The sequence below is a fragment of the Drosophila yakuba genome, chromosome X, assembly GCF_016746365.2.
Source record: "Drosophila yakuba strain Tai18E2 chromosome X, Prin_Dyak_Tai18E2_2.1, whole genome shotgun sequence".
NCBI lineage: Eukaryota > Metazoa > Arthropoda > Insecta > Diptera > Drosophilidae > Drosophila > Drosophila yakuba.
In genome coordinates, this window is record NC_052526.2 from 24,080,623 (window position 1) to 24,108,249 (window position 27,627).

The 27,627-nt window shown below is 39.8% G+C and overlaps 1 protein-coding gene across 13 annotated transcripts in view; it reads left to right on the forward strand.

The window, feature by feature from the left end:
* LOC26536261 (unconventional myosin-VIIa) overlaps positions 1 to 27,627 on the forward strand; it is an 893,412-nt gene that overhangs the window by 332,334 nt on the left and 533,451 nt on the right. For all 13 annotated transcript variants that reach the window (XR_005562207.2, XM_039377684.2, XM_039377686.2 and 10 more), the window contains exon 9: positions 8,355 to 8,720. Coding sequence is in view for 12 of the 13 variants with exons in the window: in XM_039377684.2 (XP_039233618.1) it covers positions 8,355 to 8,720 (366 nt within the window). In the remaining variant the exon portion in view is untranslated. The remainder of the gene's footprint in view (positions 1 to 8,354; positions 8,721 to 27,627) is intronic.

A 27,627-nucleotide genomic window follows, 5' to 3' on the forward strand; every position in this document is an offset into this window, starting at 1 on the left:
ATGAGTTGTCTATGAATTTTGAGCACGTTTTAACAATTTTTGTTTCATCCTTAATTATTTCAACCCCTTTACAAGATACTACTGCAGCATATCCCTGAGCCAACACTTCTCGTCCCAGTACAATATTATTTGACATCAGTCATCGGGTACAACATGAAATGTTACATTTAAACTATTTCCATTAATAAGAATATTGTTATCAATCTGCATTGTACTACAAACATTTGCATTTCCGATACCTTTTAAGCTAACTACGTTATTTACTTTTCTACAGCTTAGCTTCTCTGCAAAACTCTCTTTAACCAAAGAGCACTCTACTCCAGAATCGAAAAAGATTGGAAAGTCCTCACCTCGCAACAGCATACTTGTCTTGCGCTCTGCTTCTTGTTTCGGCAATCAATCATTTTGTGCCCCATCTTTCTGCAAAGATGGCACTTCAGTGACGCCAACTTAGCTCGCTTTGCTCCAGATTCCTCATTTCCAGAATGATGTGTGCGCTTGTCAAAAGCGAAGACCTGCAACTCAGCCTGTAGGTCACGTCTATTTTTGATCTCGGCAGTGTATGCAATTCTTTGCACTAGGCGGTCAAAGTTGGCCAAATGTCCCAAAACCACGGACACCGCAATCCTCTCAGCATCCAAGCCCTTCCACTTGTTAACAAGCGAAGTCACCATGCGACTAGCGTATATCGCAAGGCATTCACTGTTGCCGGGGCGACTTAATAACTGCAAAAACATGGCGGCTGGCGTTTCAGTATTTGCATAGCGTTGTTGAAATAACCGTTTAAATTCCGGCCAAGTCACGCCTGCGTAGCACACTTCAGAAAGCCATTGGGACGCGCTTCCTTCCAACGATTTTGTTAAGGCCAATATTAGAGCACTGCCTTCCAGCGGTTTTTCAACCAAAATAATGTCAACCGTAGCACACCATTGAGTAGCGTCGGCGCCAGGAATGTCGGCGTTAAATTTCGGCAATGTGACGACGCAAGTTTGTGCCTGTTCTCTTACCGACGCTTGCAGACTTTTTGCCAATTCCAGGAAGCTTTGGTGCTCCATCAAGATGCGCAGTTGGTCTTCTATGATTAGTAGACGAAAGTACAATCCCACTTCTGATGTCGGAGCGCTAAAAGTTGTTCTATGATTGTGTAGCGAGTCCCTTGATAGCTTTTCCAATTGTTCTTCCGCTGCTTGTGTGTTTCTTCCCAACTTTTTTCCTAAGAGACACAACCACGCTAAACCAGGGCCACACTCGATCTTTTTGTATGTCAAGATCTCACAACCAAATACAACCCGTCCTATCGATTAGTATCGTAAGCAAGTTAAGGCGCTCATTTCAAAATAACATTTCCTTCTCCGACATATAAATAGAAAAAATATGTATATATATATAGAAAATATATGCATATATTCTCGTTCCGATTTTATTTGTATACGATTAGTAAATACACGTATGTATATTTTTGTAATAATATTAATCGAAGGGTGTCCGGTATAAAAGAAAATATTTTATTGTTAGCCTCATCCAGACAATATATTTAATAAATAGACATAAAATGTCCAATGTTCAATATTGTTATAATAAAAATAAGTTTTCAGTGGCGAGTATCCGCCTTGTTTTTGTTTTGCAAAAACAAGAGCCCTCAGAGCGACGTTTGTAGTCGTGAATAGCCAACAATTTATATTAACGTGCCACCGTTGCCCGGTGATGAGTTCGATACTCCCCGCTTAAAACAATTATAGTCAACTTGTTATAATCTTTGTGTGCTAGCCTTTATTTTTTTTGTATTTGACATGGCACTAGTCAACAATTTATTAATCAATAAAATTATGCTTTTATTTTAACTACAACAAAATGAGTAGGTACACACTTCCAAGAGGAGTGCTGACGTGAGAAGTGGAGTAGGTCAAAAACAATGATATTTGACGGACCACTTTGACAAAGGGGATCGTATCAGGCATGCGGACGCATGAAAGAGAGGGAATGTGTCCGAAACATTGCCCGATCGTTTTACGATTAAGCTACAGGTTTGCTTGTGGGGCAGATAGGACTGCTGACTGACAAACGGTACGAATTTTTACAGGTACTTCTAATATTTATTCTCGTTATGTTGGAGAGGTGATGGGCTTACCAAGATCCCACGACCCAAAATCGACGAGCTTACGCTGGCAACCTGGAGCCTTAACATCGGATGCACCTTCCTCGGCCTTAGTCCTTACCCAAGACGCGGGCACTAATACGCCGACGTAACTGAATGGGCGCCCAACGAAAGTATTTCTCATATATGTTAAGGAATAGAGTCATTAGGTTCAACGAAGTAGATTTCTGTATTTGGAAATTAAGGCACCTAAATAGGCATAAATTTCATATTTTAATGTCCTAGTTAATTTGACTATTTATAGAATATTGGACTTAAGTAGAATCAGTGCACGCTTATTTACTCTATTACTATTTATCATAAATTAAAGTCCCGAACTTCTGCAACTGCCGTGTGGCTCCCGCTTCCAACGTATTAGGCCAAGTAGCCAGGTCGTTCGAGAAGGTTGAGTCCACAGATAGGAGCGCAGATATCATGGTAACGCTTTTAGCGGTGCGGTGTGGGTATATAGTTTTTTTAAGATCCAGTACAGAGGGTGTGGGGGAACTGATCGGAAAACGTAAAATCGACGTCGTGCACCGCAAAGTGCATGTGCGGGAGACACCCCCTGACTATATAGAGCTCTTAATCAAGAGAGTCTTGAAAATATTAAAAACCAGCCGGAGTAGGTAGGACACTTGACTGATCAGATTAGCAACACAATGGAGGAAGGGATTTACCACTAGGACCTCCTAAGGGTCGCTCCAGCATGCTTCCGCGGTACCAGGAAAGTGCGGAAGACCGGTCGGATGCTGCCGATAGGCGGGAAAAAGAACTGATGGAATTAGTAAGACAAAGTAGAGATACGGAATTGAAAATGATCGCTCAAATAAACGCTCAGATGAGAGATCTGGTAGGACCATGGCGCTATTAGATAGCGTGGGATGTTTTTTGTCACCGGAATCTCAGATATTTCTGGGGTCTGCAGGCCTATATGTAGGGCTACCAAAAGAAACGTCGTCCAGTTTATTGGTAACTTTTTTAAGTGCATTATACAGTTTTCTTCCCTTGGGAGTCAGAAGGCGTGATCCCCAGTGCGTGTGTTTGGCATTGTAGTCTCCTGCATCTATGAAGTGATCCCACAGTATGCTGTAGAAGTCCATGAATTGACCTTCAGAGATAGTAAAGCTAGGTGGGCAGTAGACAGCGGCAAAGCAAAGGTTGTCGTTTCCTGACTGCACTTTAATGGACGTGGCTTGCAAGTAATTTGCTGTAAACCATTTGTGAAGGTGGTGTTTGATGCGTTTTCTGATTAAGATGCCGGTTCCGCCGTGGGATTTTTCATCCGGATGATCTGTGCGGTAGAAGGTGTAGCCTCTTTAATAGAAGTTTTATTGCCCAGTGAGGTGCGTTTCAACCAGCAGCATGGCGTCGATGTGATTTGAATTTAGGAATTGCGCTACCATCATACTTTGTTGCATGGTGAGCAGCATAGCTTCCAAATTGCTTTGCGGATGCCTTGGGACCTGCTGAACATTTTCTGAGTGTGGCTGGAATGGATTTTCCATGTCTGTTCGAAGTGCTTCTGCGTAGGAGATTCCCTTAGTGGTATTTAGCGGACCAAATGAAGATCTGGCTGTCTTGCCGAAAAATATGTCTGGGGTACTTTTTGGGCTATAATATGCGTTTTGTGTATTTTTTTGACGCGTTGCTGTAGCTCGTTTCATGCGACTCTTTAACTCCTTGTATACCGCACATCCTCTGTATTTTGCCGTATGGTATCCTCCACAGTTGCCACATTTTTTCTTTAAGGGGGCTTCTTTGTTTGCGAGGCAGTTTACGGAGTTGTGGAAGTCTTCGCAGACTACGCAGACTTTGGTAGCTGCATGATGTAGGAGTTGGGGTAAGCAGAGTGGGTGAGCAAAAGCTCGCTCTCATGCTGTCGACGGTTAGTAGAGCCGGGTTGCTCTTTGATAACTTGCTTACTTCGTCGATATCGCGTGTTGAGAAGTAAGAGAAACAGGCGTTTCTTGGATTTACAGAGCTTCTACGCTCACTCTTTGAATCGCTGTTCATTTTTCGAACTTTTTACGCACTTGTCTTTTATGCACTTGTCTTAGTCATAACTCTAGTTATGGATGTAATATTATTTGAGGAATGTTTTTTTTTTGATTCGTTAGCGTCTCTTTGCACGAGATTTTAAATGTGAGTTCAAATTTGAATTTTAACGATTCGCACCAAACAGAGAAAATGTCTGGCAGCACAGTTGGTCTGGCAACGCCACTCAGTTTGTTCAGCTGGGCCACCCCCTCGTTTTCCGCCAGCGGTTGGTAGCGCCACAGCGCTTTAGTCAGCCGGGCCTACCGCATTAATTGTTTGTATTTTATAATTGGCCAAAAACAAGTGTGAAAACACGGGGTGCGACTTCAGAACGACTTGGCACAGTCTTCTGACAGCGATGTCGTTAGAATTTCAACGCAAGCTGGGAGACAGCCGCGATTCTAACAAAGCAGCGTCTGGGTGCAGAAACCCTTTGCACGATATGATTTGCTATGTGTGCGGATACGGAGTGGATTTCTACCGCCAACATCCCGCAAACAAGAATCCATGCATCTCTCGATTCCATGAGTCCACTTGTCCTTTTTGCCAGAAGTCAGGTTATGACTATAAACACACGGGTTTTTCACGGAGTCCGCCAAACCAGACCGGGAATATCATAAATTACCTAAAGCTCAAACAGAATTACCCATCACAGAAGAACCTAGAACAACGAGAGCAGGAATATGCATTGGCACGATAGCGCATTTCCAACAGCGCCGAGAAAGAGGATAACTTTGCACGGAACACATAACTGAACACCGACGCTTTAGACAGAAAGTCGCGGACACGGAGATAAGCGTACAACAAGACATCACTAAGGGTGATGGAGTAGAAATACTGGCACTACTAGATACCGGTGCTAATACGAGTTATATTTGAAAAGTAGCAGAAGCATTCTTCTTAAAAAAAAATAAAAAATACCGATAACAACTGAAAGTTGTTGTAGGTTTCCGCACAGAACATAAGCACCAAACCAGAAATTCAGTCGGGACCTGGCAAATAGACAGGCGCAACACACTAAGCATCGTAAAGCAGTAAGTTTTTGTTCAAAGTGGGGAAAAATATTAAATTCGACTTTAATACCCTTTAAGAGCAAGGCAGTTCGGAATGAGTTAACGTAGAAAATGTTGTTTGAAGAAACTGGGCAAATAGATCGGCTATTGCCTAATTCGGTTACCATACTAGCTTCACGAAGTGTAAAAAGGGTAAAAATTGTTTTGTGCTTAGTACTAACGAAATTATAAAACTGTTTCGGATCTTGCGCGAAAAGGAACCTACTACTGCTTAAATAGTTATTGTAACTCTAAGCAGTAAGCACCGTAGAATTAAACAGAGAACTAAAATATTTAGAAAAGATAGACCGAGAACCGGTATCTTTAAATTTTTTATAAAGTCTATACTTTCCATTTCTTAGGTGTGTCAACTCCTTATTAATCCAAAGAGGTTTGTTGGAGATAGGCGGAGATTTTATATTGGAACAAAAGAGTTAACCAATTATTTAATTATGGTATAAGAAATATTTATGGCATCCGCCATTATGGTGCAGAAGTAAATATCGGACCAAAAGTTACAGAAAGTTCTCTGACTTCTCTGATGTCTCTTTTATTACCTGTGTCGAATATCACCTCAAAAGTAGCGTGATATGGATATGATATTATGTATTCGGTAACAACAAAGTTTGGAAATTTTTGTATACGAGTGGTCCCTACACTATACACAAATGATTTTGGTATACTGATAATAAAAAATAAAACAAAATTATAGTAAATAATAAAACGGTAAAATTCAAAGTTTTTTTGAAAGTGTGGATGTGGCAGCTTTGGCCGTCATAATTGCGAAACTTATACCTTTACCCTTAAAAACTATAAAGGAAGCTATATTCGAGCTCCGAGTTTTTTGACGTGTTCAAAATGTTTGCAAATCAAAGCGTTCATACGGACAGACAAACAGACAACTAGCTGGTTGGAGGCGATTACATAGTGTTTATGTGAGGGGCCACTGTACGACCTCTGCGCACAGAGCATTCGCTCTCGTCCACGCTCGCCCCTCTTGCGCAGTAACGCTCCCGATCACCCGTGCCGCTTTAGCAATGTAAAGCGGGTAAGAGCGCCGCTCTAGTTTTAAGCTACATTTAGTCTTATGTATGCAACCAAATAAAACGCACTTGTGCCCACAACGCCCCGCTTGCAGTTCTTCTTCTTCGGTGGTCCCCTTCACGATATATTCTTTTGCGCCGTGGGAATTTTTACCAATTTCGACAAGCAGCTCCCCCCTACACACATAGCGAAAATATTTTTTGATCAGTATCACTAGCAGAGTCGATCCAGTCATGCCCGTTTGTACATCTGTCTGTCCTTCTGTAGTTAGAATTAGAGGGCTGCATAACACCATTCTCTTTGTTTGCATTTAGAGTACTCATTCGTTTTAGTATGTATTCAGAATCTCTTTGCGTTCACTTCGTATGTGTTCGGAGTTATGGGCACCCGAGCGAAACGAAGTCAATGAATGCGCGCAAAGACTAAATGAAGCCAATGAATGTTCAATGTTGTCATTGTGTAAAACGAGTTCGGACAGCGCGGAGGAAAGTCTAAGTTCTCTGTGTTTGTGTATTATTATGTGCGTGTGCGTCTTATTTAATAATATTGTAGCATTTGTCTAAAACGAATATATAAATTGTGTTGCCAAAGTACCAGTACATGATGATACATTTGACGACTTCATCGAAATAGGTAGTTACAACAACAACAGTGATCATATCGATCAAGAAATTAATATGTACATTAATACAAACACTACATATTTTGACGGATTTAATTGTCTGGCTTGGTGGAACGAGCATAAGAATATGTTCCCAAACTTGTATCAAGCCAGCTGTAAATTTTTTTGTATACCAGCAACTAGCACTGCCCCTGAAAGAGCATTTTGCTCGCAATTTAATAACAGACAAACGTTCTGCCATTTCGCGTAACTCAGAGAATATTAATAAAATTATGTTTTTACACAATAACATTGAAAATTAGAAAAATATATATATATATATATTTATAAGATAAGAATATAATGTAATATCAGTTATGTAATAATAAACAATAATATTAAAACACGAATTTAGCGTAGCAGAGCTGTCTTTTCCCTTCAGTACCAAAATTCCTCGCCCGTATTTTTCCTCGAGAGAGTTCGAGAAAAACAAATCTCACAAGCCGTTTTTAAGAAAGTTTCAAACACCGAAGTCAAGCCAAATTTTGTCATGGCTATGCTGCTGCCTATGTTCGGTGTTCATATTTGTTGTTTTTTTTTCGAAGTAGTTAGGAGCAGTGACCGAAAATGAGAGTGAGATGAGAGAGGACAAAATCAGAGTAGAGAAAAAAACGCTATGTATTGACTTCTGAATACCGTTCTAATTATTGGGAGGATATTTTTATATTTTAAAGAGTATATTTAATTTATATTTGTTGATTTAAGGATTTTAAATTTTGTTAGAAATTAAACTGTCGCTATAGGCAACGCCAATGCGTCCGTTTTTAATTATTTATCTATTTGTAATTAGAATTACTGCAATTACACGGAATCATTATGGTCGGAAATACCCTGGCAAGCGCCTGTCAGAATTTTCGGTTTCGTTTTCCGTCACCCCTTTTTTGCATTTTTATTCAATTGTAGAACATGATGATAAGTGGTGTTTGGAACATTTTCAACGTTAAATATAAAAAACCGGTAAATAGTGTTTCGGTCGGCAACGCGCGCCGACTTCACTTCGTTCATTTGCAAACGCGCCGAATTCACTTCGTTCGTTTTAACACGAATGTCTCATTTGCCGGTTTGAATGGTGTTATGCAGCCCTCTAGTTAGAATGTTGATATTAAGCATAATTATTTTAAGTCAACGATGTGCAGTCTTTTTAAAAGATTGTTATTCACAATGTCATTATTGTGCAGAATTTGCATGCTCACTTATGTCCGTATCAAAGCGTTGTTAAAATTTTATAAAAGCAAAAAATTGTGCACTTTAGCGAGCTCAACTCTTTAATTACATAAAACTAATTTTCAATATTTTAACACATGGTTTGCTAAATATAATTTGAATAATTTATTCGTTTGTTTAAAATATACATATATAATAACAATAATATTTCGAAAAAATATATATAAACCAATAATTTATAATTTTTTTTGTATTCTAGTATGAACAAGAAGGAATATACTTTAATCATGTGGAGTTTACAGATAACACTCCTTGCCTGGAAATAATGGAGAAACCTCCGCGATGTGTGTTCAAGTTACTGACAGAACAGTGTCATATGCCAAAGGGCTCCGATTCAGCTTTTTTATGTAATATGCACACTGAGTTCGAGTCCCACCCAAATTACATAAAAGGGTCTGATCGTCGTCTTTGGGAAACCGAGTTTGGAATAAAACATTACGCTGGACTTGTGATCTACGCTGCGGGCGGATTTGTAGAAAAAAATCGAGACGTACAACAAGATGTAATGTTTGATTACATGAGCTGCAGCAAAGACTTGTTTATAAAAGATTTATCAAAATACCAGGTACCTAAAAGATGATTTAATTATTTTATAATTTTGTATTTAGCTAAATAAATATATATGCCACGACAGACAATAACCAGATTCATTATGTGTATTCTTATGCTTATACCTACCGTTCGAAAAATCATAAATCTATATTGGATGGCACATTATTTAGAACTACTAAAAGTAAAATTTATTCAAAATTTATAATTACTAATTGGAATAGTTAATTCATGGAATAATGTGTAATTGGCAAAAGGAAGCGTGTCCGGCCCTATTAAAAATACATTCTTTAATATTCTTTAAGCTCAAGTGCCTTAGTGAACAAAATAGCGTCATTAATAGGAAAAAACTCGTTCTACATAATCCCCCTAAGAAAAGGGAACATTAATGAAACAAAAGTTCAAACTCACACCGAGGCTAGCCATCGTATCCTAACCAAATTCCTGGACGATGCAGGAAAAAACTTTTATACATACCAACTAAAAAGCGCAAGGGGCCTACAGGTTGTTCTCCAAGGGATTGAGGCAACTGTTTCGACCACTGAAATCGTAGAAGAGCCCAAGGAAATGAACTTTAATGGAAAAATGGTCATGAACATACTTAACAAAAATAAGGAACCACAACCAATGTTCAAAACCGAGTTGGAGCCAGAGAGCCAGGTACTAAAAAAAAAATGAAGTTCACCCAATCTACAAGTTACAGCTCCTATTGCATCGGTGTATCACAGTAGAAGAGCCACACAAGCGCAACCGCCCAGTGCAGTGCACTTACTGCCAAGAGTATGGCCACACTAAGGCTTACTGTACACTGAACTCTATCTGCGTAGTCAGATAGTTCGCACAGATAGTTCGCACAGCGAACTGTCATAAGAACAAGGAAGACAGCTCTGTTAAAATGTGCAGCAACTGCGGTAGAAGTTACACAGCGAATTGGCGTGGCTGTGTGGTATATAAGGAACTAAACAACCGTCTTAACAAACACGGAGAATCAACACGAGCTCAGGCCACACACATCAGTCACACTCCGCCACAATCGGGCCCCTCTTACACGGCACCCCTTCCTAGACATCGTACCAATCCTAGCGTTTCCTTCGCTACTGCCTTAAGATCGGGAATTAAAAGCGTGAATCCAATAACACAAAAGTCAACTACTACGCGGGAAGAACAGGAAATAACTACTTCGAACGATCAAACGCAGCATATATCAACTGGCATTGAAACGATGATGATTTCACTCCAGCAAACCCTAAAGGAATTTATGACATTCATGCAAACCACAATGCAAGAGCTTATGCGAAACCAAAATATGCTGATACAGCTTCTCGTGTCATCAAAATCAACATAATGTCTCCACTTCAAATATCTATGTGGAACGCGAAACTTGCCCAGTTCCTATCCGAAAAAAATTGACATCATGCTCCTCTCCAAGACACATCTAACAGACAAGCACAACTTCCATGTTTTAGGATACCTATTCTACGCCACAAACCATCCGGACGGAAAAGCCCATGGCGCCACTGGCATACTTATCAGAGGTCGCATCAAACACCACCTTCATAATAAAACTGAAACGGACTACCTGCAATTCACTTCCATAAGCATGCAATCTAGCATCGGCCCCGTCACTCTGGCCGCAGTCTACTGCCCACCTCGTTTTGCAGTTTCTGAGGACCAATTCTTGGAGTTTCAACCCACTCGGTGAGCGATTTATAGCGGCTGGTGACTACAATGCCAAGCACACACACTGGGGTTCACGCCTTTTAAACCCAAAGGGGTCACTCCGGGTAGGCCTACATACTGGCCAGCAGATCCAAATAAGCTCCCGGGTCTCATTGACTTCGCAATAATAAAAAAGATCCCTAGAAATAATATTACGGCTGAGTCACTTGCAGAACTATCATCAGATCACTCACCAGTTTTACTTGCTCTCAGGCATCGACCACATATAACTGAGCACACCTACAGGCTGACAGGCAACAGGACCAACTGGGCAAGGTACACAAAATATGTTTGTACTCACATGGTACCAACTCAAACAGTGTCTACCCATGAGGATATTGACCGCCTGACCGAATCGATGGAGGAAAATCTTGTTGCTGCAGCCAAGGCCTCTACCCCTCCAGACACACACAAAATGACAAATCATACCAAGACAACTCGCGAAATCGAACAGCTAGTACTTGAAAAACGAAAACTAAGAAGACAATGGCAGAATCACAAATCCCCAAAGGCTAAGGAACAGCTAAAAATAGCAACACGTAGACTAACCAGGGCCCCTAAGCTTGAGGAAGCAAACGCCCAGCATCTATATATCGAACAACTATCGCCCACCAGCAAGAAGAACCCATTGTGGAAGACACACAAAAATATTCAGCCATCAGCAGAAACAGTCGTTCCACTGCGAGGCCCCTCAGGAAGCTGGATACGCAGCGAACAAGATAGAGCAAGTGCATTCGCCAATCACCTTCAAGGCGTATTCCAACCAAATACTGCTAGCAACTCATTTGTCCTACCTGTAGCAATTAAAATCCAGCCACCAATAAATCCAATAACATTTAGTCAACGTGAGATAGCATCTATAAATCACCTGGACACGACTTGGTGACACCAAAAATGTTCATAGAACTCCCACCGTGTGCGGTTCTGACCTTATGCAATCTCTTTAACGCTATTACGAAACTTGGATACTATCCCCAAAGGTGGAAAAAGGCGGTCATAGTGATGATTCCCGAACCAGGCAAAGACAAAACGCAACCCTCATCCTACAGACCAATCAGTCTCCTATCGTGTCTCTCAAAACTGTTTGAAAAGGCATTTTTAAAACACCTACCTCCCTACTTAAGAATGCGAAACACAATACCATCCCATCAATTTGGTTTTCGCAAAAATAATGGAACGATCGAACAGGTCAATCGCATCACAAACGAAATTCGTACTGGTTTTGAGCACCGGGAATTCTGCTCAGCAATATTCTTAGATTTCGCACAAGCATTTGACCGAGTCTGGCTGGAACGACTAATGTACAAGATAACAAAACTGCTTCCGCAGAATACCCACAAAGTGTTCGAATCTTATCTCTTCAAAAGAGTGTTCTCAATCAGGTGTAACAATTCGACTTCACACGACCGCGTCATCAATGCTGGAGTTCCCCAAGGAAGTGTGCTGGGCCCCGTTCTTTACACTTTATATACAGCAGACATGCCTACAAACTATCAGCTCACAACCTCTACGTTTGCTGACGATACCGCAATATTCAGCCGATCCAAATGCCCATCAAAGGCAACAGAAAAACTTGACTGTCATCTTAAAACAGTGGAAAGATGGTTTGCGGACTGGCGCATTAAGATAAACGAGACCAAAAGCAGACATATAACATTCACACTGAATAGACAAACCTGCCCACCATGTACCCTAAACAATACACTCATCCCACAATCAGACGTTGTAACATATCTCGGGGTTCACCTAGATAGACGCCTCACCTGGCGGCGACATTTAGAATCTAAAAGGACTCATATGAAGCATAAAGCAGGCAATCTCCACTGGCTTATTAATTGCAACTCTCCGCTTAGTCTGAAATACAAAGTACTTCTCTGCAATACCGTGCTGAAACCCATTTGGACATACTGCTGTGAATTATGGGCAAACGCGTCCAAAACCAACATTGAAATTGTACAGCGAGCTCAGTCAGCGATTCTGCGAACTATCACTGGGGCACCATGGTACCTACGCAGCGAGAGCATCCATAGAGACCTCAACATAAACCTCGTCAACGAGGAAATCCAGATGAGAAAGAGTAAACATCAAACAAACCTCGCCGCACACGAAAATCCTCTCGCGAAGTCGCTAACGCGTGTATGTAGTCACAGCAGACTAAAGCGCGAAGATTCTCCAGCCCAGCTAGGAAATCCTAGGGCCGTCTCTAACTAATACAACTATTTAATATTGTACTTAAACTAATTTATATAATAAGATTTGAATAATTGTTGTTAGTCTCATAATAAGAGAAGATCCAATAAAAAACGCAATAAGTTCGTAGGAAAAAATAAAAAAAAGATTAACCTATTATATCAAATAGTCCACGTTTCTGCCTGTTTTGCTGATGAATAGTTAAACCATTTAATTCTTTCAGTAGTTTATTGTATAAGTATTTCATTCGGGGCGGATTTTGAGACTAAAAGAATTAGTGATAACATTGATTTCCGTTAGATTAATTCTTAGACAGTGATGTTCATATACTACTGGTATTTGAATTGGATTGCTAGAGAAGAGTGAGTAGCCAACGGAATCTGGGTTGGTTATTTGCATTTGTTAAATGGGGTCGTGGTGAATAATAAAAATAACATCATTATTCACAAGGTTCCTGTGCAAGTTTAACGGCATTAGTTGTCTTTTGTTTCTTAAAGTGTTTTTTTTAGTATTTGGTTTCCCTATTGGATTAGTGATTTTTAGTGATTGGTGATAATCTTTTTTTTTCTACATTTTTATTTGAATAATTTTCCTCTTTGAATAGGGCATGTCGATCTTCATTTATACTATTTTATTTTCTTTAATTTTTTGAGTGTCTAATATTGGATGCAGAGCGTATAAGAAAATTTAAGCAGGTGTTTGTCCAGTCGTGTCATTTTTAATTTTATGGTTGTATGTGTACCTTGCTTAATTTAACTTCTTCGTCATCATATAAATTATTATTCGGAATTTTTCATTTATTGTTGTATGTAGTTTTTCGACGTTTTTTGCCGTGTTGAGTTGCAATTCGATTCCTTCTGCTTCAAGCCATCATTTTAAAGTCAAGCTGGAGAAGGCTCTGTTTCTGTCTGCCTTTAGTAATTTGGGTGTACCTAATAGAGGGCTGCATAACACCATTCAAACCGGCAAATGAGACATTCGTGTTGAAACGAACGAAGTGAATTCGGCGCGTTTGCAAATGAACGAAGTGAAGTCGGCAACGCGCGCCGACTTCAATTCATTCAATCCAAACGGCACATTCTGAAACGAATGAAGTGAAGACCGAGTAAAATGAATGGGTGATTCGAATGTCTTGTCTGCGTATGTGTGTGTGTGAGTTTCAATAAAAGATGCTAAATTGGTGTTTTAATATTATTGTTTATTATTACTTAACTGATAATACATTATATTCTTATCTTATAAATATATATATTTTTTTTCTTTAATTTTCAATGTTATTGTGTAAAAACATAATTTTATTAATATTTTCCGAGTTAAGCGAAATGGCAGAACGTTTATCTGTTATTTATATATTCGTATTAGACAAATGCTACAATATTATTAAATAAGACGCACACGCACATAATAATACACAAACACAGAAAACTTAGACTTACCTCCGCGCTGTCCGAACTCATTTTACACAATGACAACATAAAGTATTCAGAGTACTCTGAATTTCTATTGAAAATTCATTGGCTTCATTTAGTTTTCGCGCGCATTCATTGCCTTCATTTCGCTCGGGTACCCAAAACTCCGAACGCATACGAAGTGAACGCAAAGAGATCGCGACAACTGAATGGTATGTATTCTGAATACATACTAAAACGAATGAGTACTCTAAATGCAAACAAATAGAATGGTGTTATGCAGCCCTCTAGTACCTAACTGATTAAAAATGCTCATTAATGCGTTCCTGCATTCTATCCAGTCCTTTGTTTTAATTTGCTCAAGTGAAGCGAAAATAGAATAAATGTCATTGCAACTGATGTAATGTTTTCCCTCAGATAAATAAATATCTACCAAGAATTTGTCTCGGCAATGTTCCGGATTAGGTGTGATTTCAAACGGCATTTTGGTGTTTCTATGTTTTGTTTTTATCCAAATTACATATGATGCATTCGTTTATTATATTCTGAATTAGTAGTTGGCTATTGATTTTCTTTCTTTCTTTTTTTTCTACATCGCTCTCAAAATAAATGGTAATGTTTCTATGAATGGAGTTGTCAAATATTGTTTTACGCTCTACTTTATATTTATTGGACTTAACAAAAATGAATTGTTTTTTGAAATAGTTTATTGGCTTTTCGGATAAATGAATAAGGCTGCTATTGTCTTCTTCTGCACTATGTTGAGTAACTTCACTATGATTGTTTTCTTCAACTCCTTCCGTTTAATATAATCGATTTTAAAATGGTATTCGTTTAATTTGACTCTCTATCTTTGTTACTTATATTCGGTTCCTTTAATGTATGCAGCCATCTAAGGGCGGATGGTCACTAGCAATGGTAAACTGTCGTCCTAGTTAATAATGTCAAAATGTTTTTGTTGCCCAAACTATGGCAAGTAGATCTTTTTCAATAGCGCCGTAATTTAATTCGTGTTCATTAAGTCTTCTTATAATAAAGGATATAGGATGACCATTTGAGAAAATACTGCATCAAGGGCTAAATTACTGCCATCTGTGGTTAAAGTAAATTTTTTTTTGAAATCTGTAATTGGTGAATTGGTTCTTATATAAAGCTTTAAGTTTTTTGAATGCTTATACGTATGTAGTCAAGGTTTTGTGCATCTATTTTTGCTATTTTTTTTAAACATTTGGTCGTTGGTTTTGCTATGTCTGCGTAATTTAGAATAAATTTACGATAATAACCTAATAATCCAAGGAAAGCTCTGATTTCTTTTACCTTTTTTGAAATTGGATATGAATGTATGGCTTTAATTTTTGGAGGGTTTGGTTTTATACCATTAGTGGTTAGTAGCTTCCTTTTTTAGGAATTCACATTTATTGAGCTGCAATTTTAAATTTGCTTCTGGGATTTTTGAAAAAATTATTTGTAATACATTTAAATGTTCACTAAGGAACGTGGAAAAAATTATAATATCATCAAAATACCCCAGACAGTGTTTGTTATGCAAAGATCGAAGGATATTATTCATGCCCCTTTGGAAGGTAGTGTGTGCATTCCTAAGGCCAAATGGCATTCGAATGTATTTATAATGCCTGCTTTTGGCGGAGAATACGGTTTTAGATATTGATTCTGGGTCCATTTCTATTTGGTGAAATCCCTTTGCCAAATCGATAGTTGTGACATTTTTCTAATTTACCAAGGATTTCGCCCATGTTTGGTATTGGATATCTGTCAGGGATAGTTATTTCATTAAGTTTTCTATAATCTAATACTAATTTATACTTAATTTTTCCAGAAGCCTCCGTTTTTTTTGGTACAACCCGTGTAGGACTGTTGTATGGCGAATTACTTTCCCTAATTAATCCCTGATTAAGCATTTCCTGTACTTGATTTTCGACTTCAATTTCGTGCGTTTGAGCAAGTGGATAATGTTTTGAATAAATTGGGGAGTTATGTGTTTATGGTTTCCTCCTGATTCAGATGATCTAATCGAAACAGTGAAAAATCTATGTTTTGCATTGAATCCTGGCCTTAATTTTTAATTGGTTCAAGTTTCTTTTGAATATAAAAATTTTGGGCTGTTCCAGATTCTGAAGTAAGCATATCATAATTTTTGTCAAAGCTGAGTGGAATCTCTCAACTTGGCCATTACTGGTGGAAGAATAATGTGGTGCTTGTGGTGCAGTTGCTTGTAGCTGATCTTGCAGCAAACATTTTATGGTGGCGGAGTTTTTTGCGTTCTCGTTGTCCGTAACGACCTACTTAGGCATATTATAGGCTATCATTATTTTCCTTATCGGATGTTTCAAGTCTTCAGAAGCTTTTGATTTAAGCAGTTTAATTGAGCAAGATCAATAGACGAGTCGATCTGGCCATGCCCGTCTGTCCGTCCGTCCGTCCGTCTGTCTGTCTGTCCGTCCGTCCGTCTGTCTGTCCGTCTGTCCGTCTGTCTGTCCGTCCGTATGAACGCTGAGATCTCAGGAACTACAAAAGCTAGAAAGTTGAGATTAAGCATACAGACTCCAGAGTAATAAACGCAGCGCAAGTTTGTCGATTAATGTTGCCACGCCCACAAACCGCCCAAAACTGCCACGCCTACACTTTTGAAAAATGTTTTGATATTTTATCATTTATGTATTGGTCTTGTAAATTTCTATCGATTTGCCAAAAAACGTTTTGCCACGCCCACTGTAACGCCCACAAACCGCGCGAAAGCGCCACGCCCACATTTTGAAAAATGTTTAGATATTTTTTCGTTTTTGTATTAGTCTTGTAAATTTCTATCGATTTGCCGAAAAACCTTTAGTCACGCCCACTTTAACGCCCACAAACCGCCCAAAACTACCACGCCCTCACTTTTGAAAAATGTTTTAATATTTATTCATTTTTGTATTAGTCTTGTTGATTTCTATCGATTTGCCAAAAAACTTTTTTCCACGCCCACTCTAACGCTCACAAACCGCCAAAAACTTGTTTTAAATATACCCGTTACTTGTAGAGTAAAAGGGTATACTAGATTCGTTGAAAAGTATGTAACAAGCAGAAGGAAGCGTTTTCGACCATAAAAAGTATATATATTCTTGATCAGGATATTAGCCGAGTCGATCTGGCCATGTCAGTCTGTCCGTCCGTCTGTTTGTCCGTCTGTCTGTCCGTATGAACGTCGAGATCTCAGGAACTACAAGAGCTAGAAAGTTGAGATTAGGCATACAGACTCCAGAGACATAGACGCAGCGAAAGTTTGTCGATTCATATTGCTACGCCCACTCTAACGCCCACAAACCGCCCAAAGCTGCCACGCCCACACTTAGTCTTGTAAATTTCTATTGATTTACCAAAAATCTTTTTGCCATGCCCACTCTAACATCCAAAAATCGCCAAAAACTGTCAGTGTGCGTCAGAGTCAGAGTCATCTTCTTCGCACTTCCACTAGCTGAGTAACGAATATCAGATAATATTGATAATATATAATATTGTTTTATTTTGATTTTACTTATTAAAGTATATTATTATTATTATTTATTATTAATTACAATACATAAACACATTTATATTATAATAACTAATTTAAAGTGAGGAGTAACTAGCTTCTGTGGCTGGTAGTGTGTAGTTATGTTAAATTTGGTGAATAACTTTACATTTGTTTAGGAAAGATAATATTAGGCTTAAATTATTTGATGTGAGGTTAACTAATATATAAGAGGGCGGGGTGGGACCGATTGGGAAAAGATTTGTTCTAAGGTTATGTATCTACATGTATCTAATATTTCTTTGCCTGTTAGTTCTTCTCTGCAGTATGGGCAGTTTTGCCGCCTTTCGCCGTTGAGAATGTGCTTATGTGTGAGGTTTGTGTGTCCGGTTTTTAAACGAGTAAGGATGACGTATTCCTTTATGTTGCACGATGTAGGGAAATTAATATCTTCTTTTTGGGGGTTGAATTGTTTATACCAATGGTAAAAAGATGACCAGTCTTCCAATTTTATGTCGAGCAATGAACTCCAGGCATAATTGTATGACACGGTCCTGACCGGCTAGCTTTGTCGGTTAACTCGTTTATTTTGATTCCTATATGAACTATTTTTTATGCACAGGGTACGAATTTTGCATAAAAGGCTGAGTCTGTTTTAGAAGTTTTAAATTCCTTGCAGGATGAACAGACTGTCACTACCGATGATATGTCAAGTAAAAACCGAGAAGTAGTGATGAAGATTCGTCTACTACTGCAAAGGTAGCTGATGCGTCGGACTTTGAGCCGTCCGCAAGGACCATTTCCGATCATTGGTCATCATTAAACATTGTAGTAGGCGTCCTTGATTTTTGAAAATCGTGTAGGGTAGTGTCGATGGCCGAGGAACGTAATTTTCAAGGGGATGACGATGATGACTTTATTCCAGCGGTATGGTGTTCCTATGTAGTGTCTCTTCATAAATTGTATATATCTTCGTATCGTTGAGCACATGAGCTTTAGTATTAGTTTAAAGGTTGTTTGGGCGATTCTGTTTTCAACGTTCTGTAATTCGGCTTCAGCCAGGAAGCATATGGTTGGGGTCATTGGGAATGCACCAACGCTGCGCTTAACGGCAGCGTGATAGGGGGGTTTTGAATTCTTGAATTTCGTTAAGCAGTTCTTTGTATTTATTTATTTATTGTAGTATTTATACAATTGGTAAAAATAATTGTATCGTCTGCGTATATTGAAAGTTTAATTGGTTTATATCTTAGAATAATGTTATTAAAGAGCTGGAAGGCAATCATGAGCAATACCACAGAGAGCGGCGATCCTTGGGGGATGCCATTGTGAAGAGTATATAAATTAGATAGAGTGTTGTTAACTCTTACTCGGATTGAACGGTTGACCATGAAAGCTGTAGTAGCTCTGAGGTAGGTGTTCACTAGGACGCAGAAGGCTCTCTAGCGTATAGAGGGATCGGTGTTCGTGCACTTCTTGCATTTGCTCGATGCAAAGCTCGTCGGATATGGCGTGGGTCTTCCTCCTCATCTATATGGTACACCCGTTCTACTACGAAAAGTTTTAAGTGCACTATCTGTTCTCTAAATGATTGGTTCAAAAGGTTTAGTAATCGGACATTAACAGACGGACCCTAAAAAGTAGTGTATTAGAGAGGCGGATACCAGCAATATAGGGTGGCTTAGGTGTAAGTTGCCCCCATTTTATACCCTCCCAACCTTGATAGCGCTTGTATATTCATTGGTTACCCCTTAACAATTCTTTTTATAACATTTCATAGGATATTGATGCGAATTCACGGTACTGGCAACAGACCCGGATTTTGTGGATTTATATATTCATAATAACCACTATTCATAATACAAAATTATCCAAATCAGTTCCTTTCATGGGTGTTCTTCTCAATTACAAGTTTTCCAAAACAAAATAAAGATAGTGCCCTCTTACGTTAGGTTAACCTTCATGCTTTCTTATACGCCGGTTTTAAAACTTCCACTTAAAATTAAATATAAAATTATATGCGCATACGTTTGCCGATATTGCGGCTTAATCACTTACGTACAGATCCTCGCTGCTGATTCGCTGGGCCCATCAAGATGCAGGTGCTGTGTAAAACGTTGTCAAATTAAATGCGCAGTTAATTCATTCTTAAATGGGATACACTCCGGCGGTATACAGATCGCTTTCTGTTTTCCAACTATATGAAAAAGAACATAACTAGTATAAGATAAGACCGTTTAGACTTAAAGTTTATTAATTTAATTAATGCAAGCGACTTCTCTGTCTATGGCTTTAAACGATGGCGGTCCTTAATGATTGCCTGCTCTTGCACCATCCGTATTCGTAATTTCTAAATTATATGGCTGGCAACACACGTGCTTCGGATCGGCTGACGAGCTTCTGCGGATCTCTCTTCAATGACGATGCCACACGTGGCCGGTGCGCGCTACGGCGGGCTTTCTTTTAGCAAAAAGGTAAATGCGGCTTTTCAGCGGCTGTGCGAGGCGGTTCAGATTTGGTGGATATCCTACATCTTGGCTAGGATTGGCTAGGCCGAGGTGCTGTTCTCTTCCGACTTCAAGTTGCTAGCCGTAAGTGTGCCCAGTCACTGTGGCTGCGCGCTGAACGCGCCCATAAACTATGACTGTGACCTACGTCAAAAAAAAACATAAACTAAGTTACCTACGAAATTTATGGGAATCTGGCTGCAAATATTTACCCGCTTGCTCAAGTAGACTGATTTCACTGACTTTAATATCTGGTTTTGCTCACAAACTGGGATTTATGTAACACCCTCGTGGCTAAAGAAGTCCACGTGGCTTTACTTCTTTACACTAGATGATGGCCTTTCGCACGTTTAAATACTTCGAGATTGCAAAACCAAATAAACGAGCTGATCTACGCATTGTACAGTCGACGTGCACTGGAATTTTCGCGAACCGCTAGAAACGGGACTTTTCCTGGCTCTGCCTCTATTCTATTCTGTCTGCCTTGCGAATGTGCGAGAGCGAGATAGTTAGACAACTGGGAGTATCGAAGCAGTGCGACTAGATCTGCATTACCGATTGGAATTACTACTCTAACTTTTACACTAGGCCTGAACGAATTTATTTGTATTTTCTGCTGCAGTACAATTTATTTTGTTTTGGTTTTCTATGCTGACCCCTACAAAGCCTTCGCCAAGTTGAAGGTCTACCACCCACCGGAAACGTTGATCCAGTACTGTATGTATCCCTACGCGATCGAATGCCCTTTCAAAATTAGTTGCTAGCAAGGTCAGATGCATAATGGTGGGATGCAAAAGGGAATCGAAAGTGCTATGCTGTTGTTTAAAGGCTGTTTGACAGCTAATGAGTTAATGTTTGGTAATAAACCACAAAAGTCTTTTAGCTAACATTTTTTTAATGATTTTGCTTAAATATGGAAGTTGGGAAATGGGTCTAAAGGGTATTATTTCGTTGTTTGGTTTAAAGAGTTTCAAAATTGGAATAATAATGGCGGCACTCTCCACATGAGGGTAGGAGCCCCGAGCGAGATTTTTGTTGTTAAGCATCAAATATGTAAAAATTAGAGTCGAGACCTACAGCTGCAGCGGACAGTTTATTGGAATTGTATTCGAAAACAGAATTTTTTCTTCACGGGTTCTGTATTGGTTACTCCGTCCTAATTGTTGATGGTGGAGGTATGTTTTTATTATTTGTTCGATAAAGAATCTCTGTAACTATTGGGTAGTGATCACTCTCATCCAGAGAGTCTTTTACTGACCACTTACAGAAAGGGAACAGTGATGCGGTGGCTTTTGTAAGATCAATAGACGTAAAAGAGTCATTGAGGATTGTTAAGACTGATTTGTGATTTATGACTTCTTCAATTTGGTTCCCTCTAGAGTTACATAGGGCGACTCCCACATTGGACTTAAAGCATTGAAATCACCAACATGTACGATTGGCTTGTTAGTTATATCCACTATATAAAGAATTTCGTTGGCTACTAGAAATTGAGTTGGAGGTATATATGAAATAAAACGTTGTTTTAATTTTGTTTATAAAAAAACAAACTTTATTGATTGAATTCAGATTTAGAACTAACTTAAGAGAATTATGAAATAGCTTAGGGGACCTCTGCTGCCGTTGGTGGTGTCGCCAGTGCCGCTGGTGCTGTCGCCGCTGTTGTTGGTGCTGCCACTGCAGAATTGTCGCTTGTTGCGTGGCCAATGGCCATTGCTTAAAAGTGCTGACCCAGCGCACATGGCGGATGTCTTGGATGTAGCTTGAGAACTTCTCTTTGCGATTATAAATCGTATTAGCAGTAAATTAGGAGCGTGGCTGAGATTGTGAAGTTTGCTGTTATAGCGATGTTGTGGTTGCCACTCATCAATTCCAGTTGCTTTGTGTTGAAATGTAAATGTCATCTCCAACTCTTATAGTTGAGTTCTCGAATTGGATGAGGAATGTCCCTTATCTATCCCGACAGTTCCCACAAAGTCATTTAGCAAGAGCGTTTCAGTGAATAGTTTTGCACTGCGGTACTTGGTTGCTCAGCAAGTACGTCATGCATTTATCCTCGCTTAGGTCTAGTAAATTATTTTTATTACAAACTTTTGTATCAATTCTTCCGGGCTTATAAATAATATATCTTCTGTTTCTAAGATATCATTTATTTTTTTTATCTCAACCTCTGACAAAATTAATGAATTTATGGTACTAGTTTTGCCCAGTCTATTGCATAGATTAAGGTATTTAGTTCTTCTTTAAAAGCGTGAATCTTGTATTTTAGTGTGGTAGTTTTTTGATCTTTAGGACTTTGTTATCTTTTTCTGTTTTTATTATTGCATTTGTTATTTGATTGTTTTGATTTAATATATCATTTATTACTCTCTTTATTATTATTTGTTTATTATTATTTTCTAGTTGTTCGTTTATTTTATTTACAATTATTTCGTGATTATTATGGTCCGGATTGCCGGTCAACCATTTCCAAGCTGTTCCCAAGATATCTATTGATCTGGTTTTCCTTTGAAATGGCCTGAGCCTTCTGAGGTTTGACTCGGCCTTTGAGATTTCGAATGCAAGGAATGGGTACAGTGGGTGTGCTACACCCATTTCATTAACTTGGCTTGACAAGTTATAGAACGTCGTTTCGTATTCCTCTATGTCAAAAACATGGATCATCTTGAACGTGCCATTCTGTATTGCGACACTGCCTGTTTTGATGGGTTTCAACTGCGAGTGTGAGTAGTCTAATATGGTTGTGAGACCGAAACATGTTGGTAAGAAAAAATAACCTGATCTGGACCACCTTCCCTGAACGAGTGTTAATAATTGTATTCATATCTTTTGCAACAATCTCTTTTCTGTACTTTGGTGATAACCTAACCTGAGTTCCTTCTATTCTTCAATCCAGCCTTCAATCCTTACATAGACTACGTTACCTTTATCATATGGTATTATCGGGATTTCTTTTGATTATGATATAGATTAGTTTCTTCTTGTTTATTTTTTAAACTTTAAATGACATCTTTACGTACCGATTCTAGTATTTGGTATATGTCTATTGGTTTTGTTTTCGTGGTTTCAGGAACGGATGCATTGTACTCTTGAACAGCTTTAAAGATTATTTCTTCGAATGTGGCTGTGCCAGAGTCTCTGCTTAAGCATATTATAATTTTTGTCAAAGTTGAGTGGAATCTCTCAACTTGGCCATTACTGGTAGAAGAATAATGTGGTGTCGTGTAGACAGTTGCTTGTAGCTGATCTTGCAGAAAACATTTTATGGTGGCGGAGTTTTTTGCGTTCTCGTTGTCCGTAACGACCTACTTAGGCATATTAAAGGCTATCATTATTTTCCTTATCGGATGTTTCAAGTCTTCAGAAGCTTTTTATTTAAGCAGTTTAATTGAGCAGGATCAATAGACGAGTCGATCTGGCCATGCCCGTCTGTCCGTCCGTCCGTCCGTCTGTCCGTCTGTCCGTCTGAAAAATGTTTTGATATTTTATCATTTACGTATTGGTGTTGTAAATTTCTATCGATTTGCCAAAAAACGTTTTGCCACGCCCACTCTAACGCCCACAAACCGCGCGAAAGTGCCACGCCCACATTTTGAAAAATGTTTAGATATTTTTTCATTTTTGTATTAGTCCTGTAAATTTCTATCGATTTATCTATTTTGCCACGCCCACTCTAATGCCCAAAAACCGCCAAAAACTTTCAGTGTTAAAGACTCTCCTTCCCACTTCTACTAGCTGAGTAACGGATATCAAATAGTCGGGGAACTCGACTATAGCGTTCTCTCTTGTTTTCATTTATTTTAATCTGACGGTACATTTTTTCAATTTCCGCAGAAACAACCCAAACAATTCCCATTTTCTCCATTTAACAATAATGTCAAAATATCCTTTTGAACTCGTGGTCCAACCCACATTATGTCGTTCAAACTTTTGTTATTAGTGGTTTTTGCTGAAGCATCAAAAACTACTCTTAATTTGGTCGTGAGGCTTGAATCTCTAATTAAAGCCTGGTGCGGCAAGAAATATTTGCCTTCATGTGCCATGTGTCCTAAATCCATGTATTCTTTCATGAATTTAGTGTAGTCAACCTTAAGTTTTTCATTTCTTTGTAGTTTTTCTCCAGATTCTTCCTCTTCCTAAACTTCCCAGTAGCGATCGAAATCTTTTAATTCTATTGTTGTAGCTAGAATGGTTTCTTTTCCTTTGGATTTTTTACATCCAGAAACTATCCACCCGAAATCAGTTTTTTGTCCAAGGAGCCCGTCTATTTTTATACCCGTTACTTGTAGAGTAAAAGGGTATACTAGATTCGTTGAAAAGTATGTAACAGACAGAAGAAAGCGTTTCCGACCATATAAAGTATATATATTCTTGATCAGGATCAATAGCCGAGTCGATCTGGCCATGCCCGTCTGTCCGTCTGTCTGTCCGTATGAACGTCGAGATCTCAGGAACTACAAAAGCTAGAAAGTTGAGATTAAGCATACAGACTCCCAAGGCATAGAAGCAGCGCAAGTTTGTCGATTCATGTTGCCACGCCCACAAACCGCCCAAAACTGCCACGCCCACACTTTTGAAAAATGTTTTAATATTTTTTCATTTTTGTATTGGGACGATGAATTTTGATGAATTTGGTAGCTGAGTCCGCAACGTTTTGCTTGGTGGGAATCCATCGCCATTGGTTTCGACTTGTGTTATCGATTATCTCCCCAACTCTATGCATAACGAAGGCTTGAAATTTCTGTGGGTCCATATCAAGCCACTGTAGAACGATCTTAGAGTCTGTCCAGTATGTACTTGAATTGATGTTGAGCCTTCTAACACTCATGGCTTTTTTGGCGAGGCCCACTCCAATTACAGCGGCCAGTAGTTCCGTGCGTGGTATTGAGACTGGTTTTAGTGGGGCGACCTTACGTTTGGCTGCTACCAGTACTCTGTCGACGTCTGCTCCTCGCTTGATACGAAGATATGTGACTGCTGCGTAGGCGTACTCGCTCGCGTCTACAAACGTGTGTTGATCAATCTGGTCGGCATTCGGCAGCAAAGTGGAGTAGAAGCGAGGAAATTCCAATTCGGTAGCTTGAAGCAGGACCGTTTTCCATTGTTGCTATGACGAGAACAGGGCGTCTGGCAGTTCTTCGTCCCAGTCTATGCCTGCTCGCCATACTTTTTGCAGTAGCATTTTAAGGTCGATCGTGTAGCAGGATAACAGGCCCAAGGGATCAAAAATCGACATTAATACTTGTAGGGCTTCTCGTTTTGTTGGTATAGATTCTCCATTTAGAACTTCTCTTTGAAGTCTCACGAATCTAAAAGTATACTTAAAAACATTGATCCTTAAACTCCTGTGCGTTTTTGTGCCGCACATAGTGAGCAATACAGGGTGCGCAGGAAATTCCAAATGTCATTGCCCGCATGACGAATGTGCGGGGAGCTTTGTTGCCCTTGTTAAGCCAAAGAAATCGTTGAACATGCATGTCGCTTTGCTGGATTTGATGAAACATCTCAGCGATATCCGCGCACACGCCTATACGACCTACTCTGAATGCCATAAGAACCTCGGTTAGCGGGTTTAAGTAATCGGGTCCGTTCAGCATAAAGTCGTTAAGGGATTTGCCGTGACTCCTTGCAGCTGCATCCCAAACCAATCTTATTTTATTTGGCTTGTTTGGGTTCAGAGCGATGAATAAGGGGAGGTACCATACACGGTTTATGTCCTCTGCTATATCTTTGGTTTCCAGTTCGAATGCGTAGTTTTTGTCGACTAGGTTGTCAATTTGGCCTTGAATTTTATCGAATAGCTCTGGATTCTTGTCTGGGAAAATTACATTTTTGTCTCGCCAGAGCAGTCCAACTTGATAGCGACCATTTACTTTCTTGCATGTTTCCTCCAGAATTCCCGTAGCCTTTTTGTCGTCTTTAGAGAAGAGCTCCCGCGGTGTGATAGGGTCTGCGTTGAAGCTTTCTCTTACCGTCTTGTCGATGTCGTCCCAGTTGCAAACGCAGTGATGAAGGGAATAATTTTGGGTGGCATTACTTGTGTCCTGAATACTCCATCCTAGCATACATTTTGAGACGATAGGCTCATTGCGTCTTCCTTCACGAATTTTGCGGGGAACAGCAAAGGTTTGCGCCAATTAGAAGCATCGATGCAGCAATCCAATATGATTTTATGGGCAGTCCATGTAGGTGCTTGTATTTGCTGCCAAGTTTATGTGCGTCAACAGTTTGCTTAGGTAGGGCAAGGTGTTTGATTGAGTGCACGTTGTTGAGCCACAGTTTTCTTCCACTCCCCATCTCCGATACTTATACCTGGGCTTTGAGAGACATTTCCTCCGTACGGGTGGTGTCTCCGGTCCACTGCGCACAAAGTCGTTCAGAGGAAACAGGAACCTTGATGAGCTTCAGAATTCCTTTATCGATAAGTGTTACAGATGAGGCCTCGTCCAAAAACGCATACGTGTCGCCCTTTGCTCCGTTTCCATATAGTGTTACCGGCAGGATTCGAAAGTATGATTCTTCGAGGCCAGTTTCTTGATGGTGGGTACTGACGAGTTCGGGCTTAGGAGCTTCTCTGTGAAGGAGTTATCAGTTATCAACGCCGCAATCGCGCTTTGAGAAACATTTGCGACGGTGCATCCTTAGGCATCTGTAGCAGGCCTTGGCGTCGTTGATTATATGATGTCGCTCCGGAACTGGCAAACTTTTAAATTTCTCGCATTGGGCGGCGTAATGTTCGGTGGAGAGTTGCACATGACGCATGAAGGGTTCGGTTTGGCGTCTTTCTTCTGATCGTCTTCGGACTCACACATTCCTCCGGTTGATAAGTGCGTGTGGGTATTCATGCTTCATGAATTTTGTGCAGGTATGACTGTGGACGCTGCTTCTGCTAAATTGTATATCCAGTCGCTAAATGATTTTACAACAGGGATAGAAGCACTGCGTGGATGCATGGCCCAGCTTAATTTATGATGAGTGGGCAACTTGTCAACAAGCTCGCGCAGAAGCATTGGCTTGTCAAGATGTGCGTACAGGTTACAGGCCTCCATTGTGGGCACGCGTTGCGCACTGCCATCGCAAAGTCGATTAGGGACTTATTTTCCGGATTTTTTCGATGAGCCGGTCGAGAATCTGTTCCGGTTGCCCAAAGAAGGTTTTTAGCGTCGTGATAACCTCCGGGACGAGTGCCGGCAGTAGCAGCTTATCACGAACCAATTCGTAGGCTTTCCCTTTGAGACACTTCTGGAGACGAAGCATGTTTTCAGCGTCTGAAAATCCGGCTACCGAGCAGCTGTTCTCGTACATGCTAGAATGGTTTCTTTTCCTTTGGATTTTTTACATTCAGAAACTATCCACCCGAAATCAGTTTTTTGTCCAAGGAGCCCGTCTATTTTTATACCCGTTACTTGTAGAGTAAAAGGGTATACTAGATTCGTTGAAAAGTATGTAACAGACAGAAGAAAGCGTTTCCGACCATATAAAGTATATATATTCTTGATCAGGATCAATAGCCGAGTCGATCTGGCCATGCCCGTCTGTCCGTCTGTCTGTCCGTATGAACGTCGAGATCTCAGGAACTACAAAAGC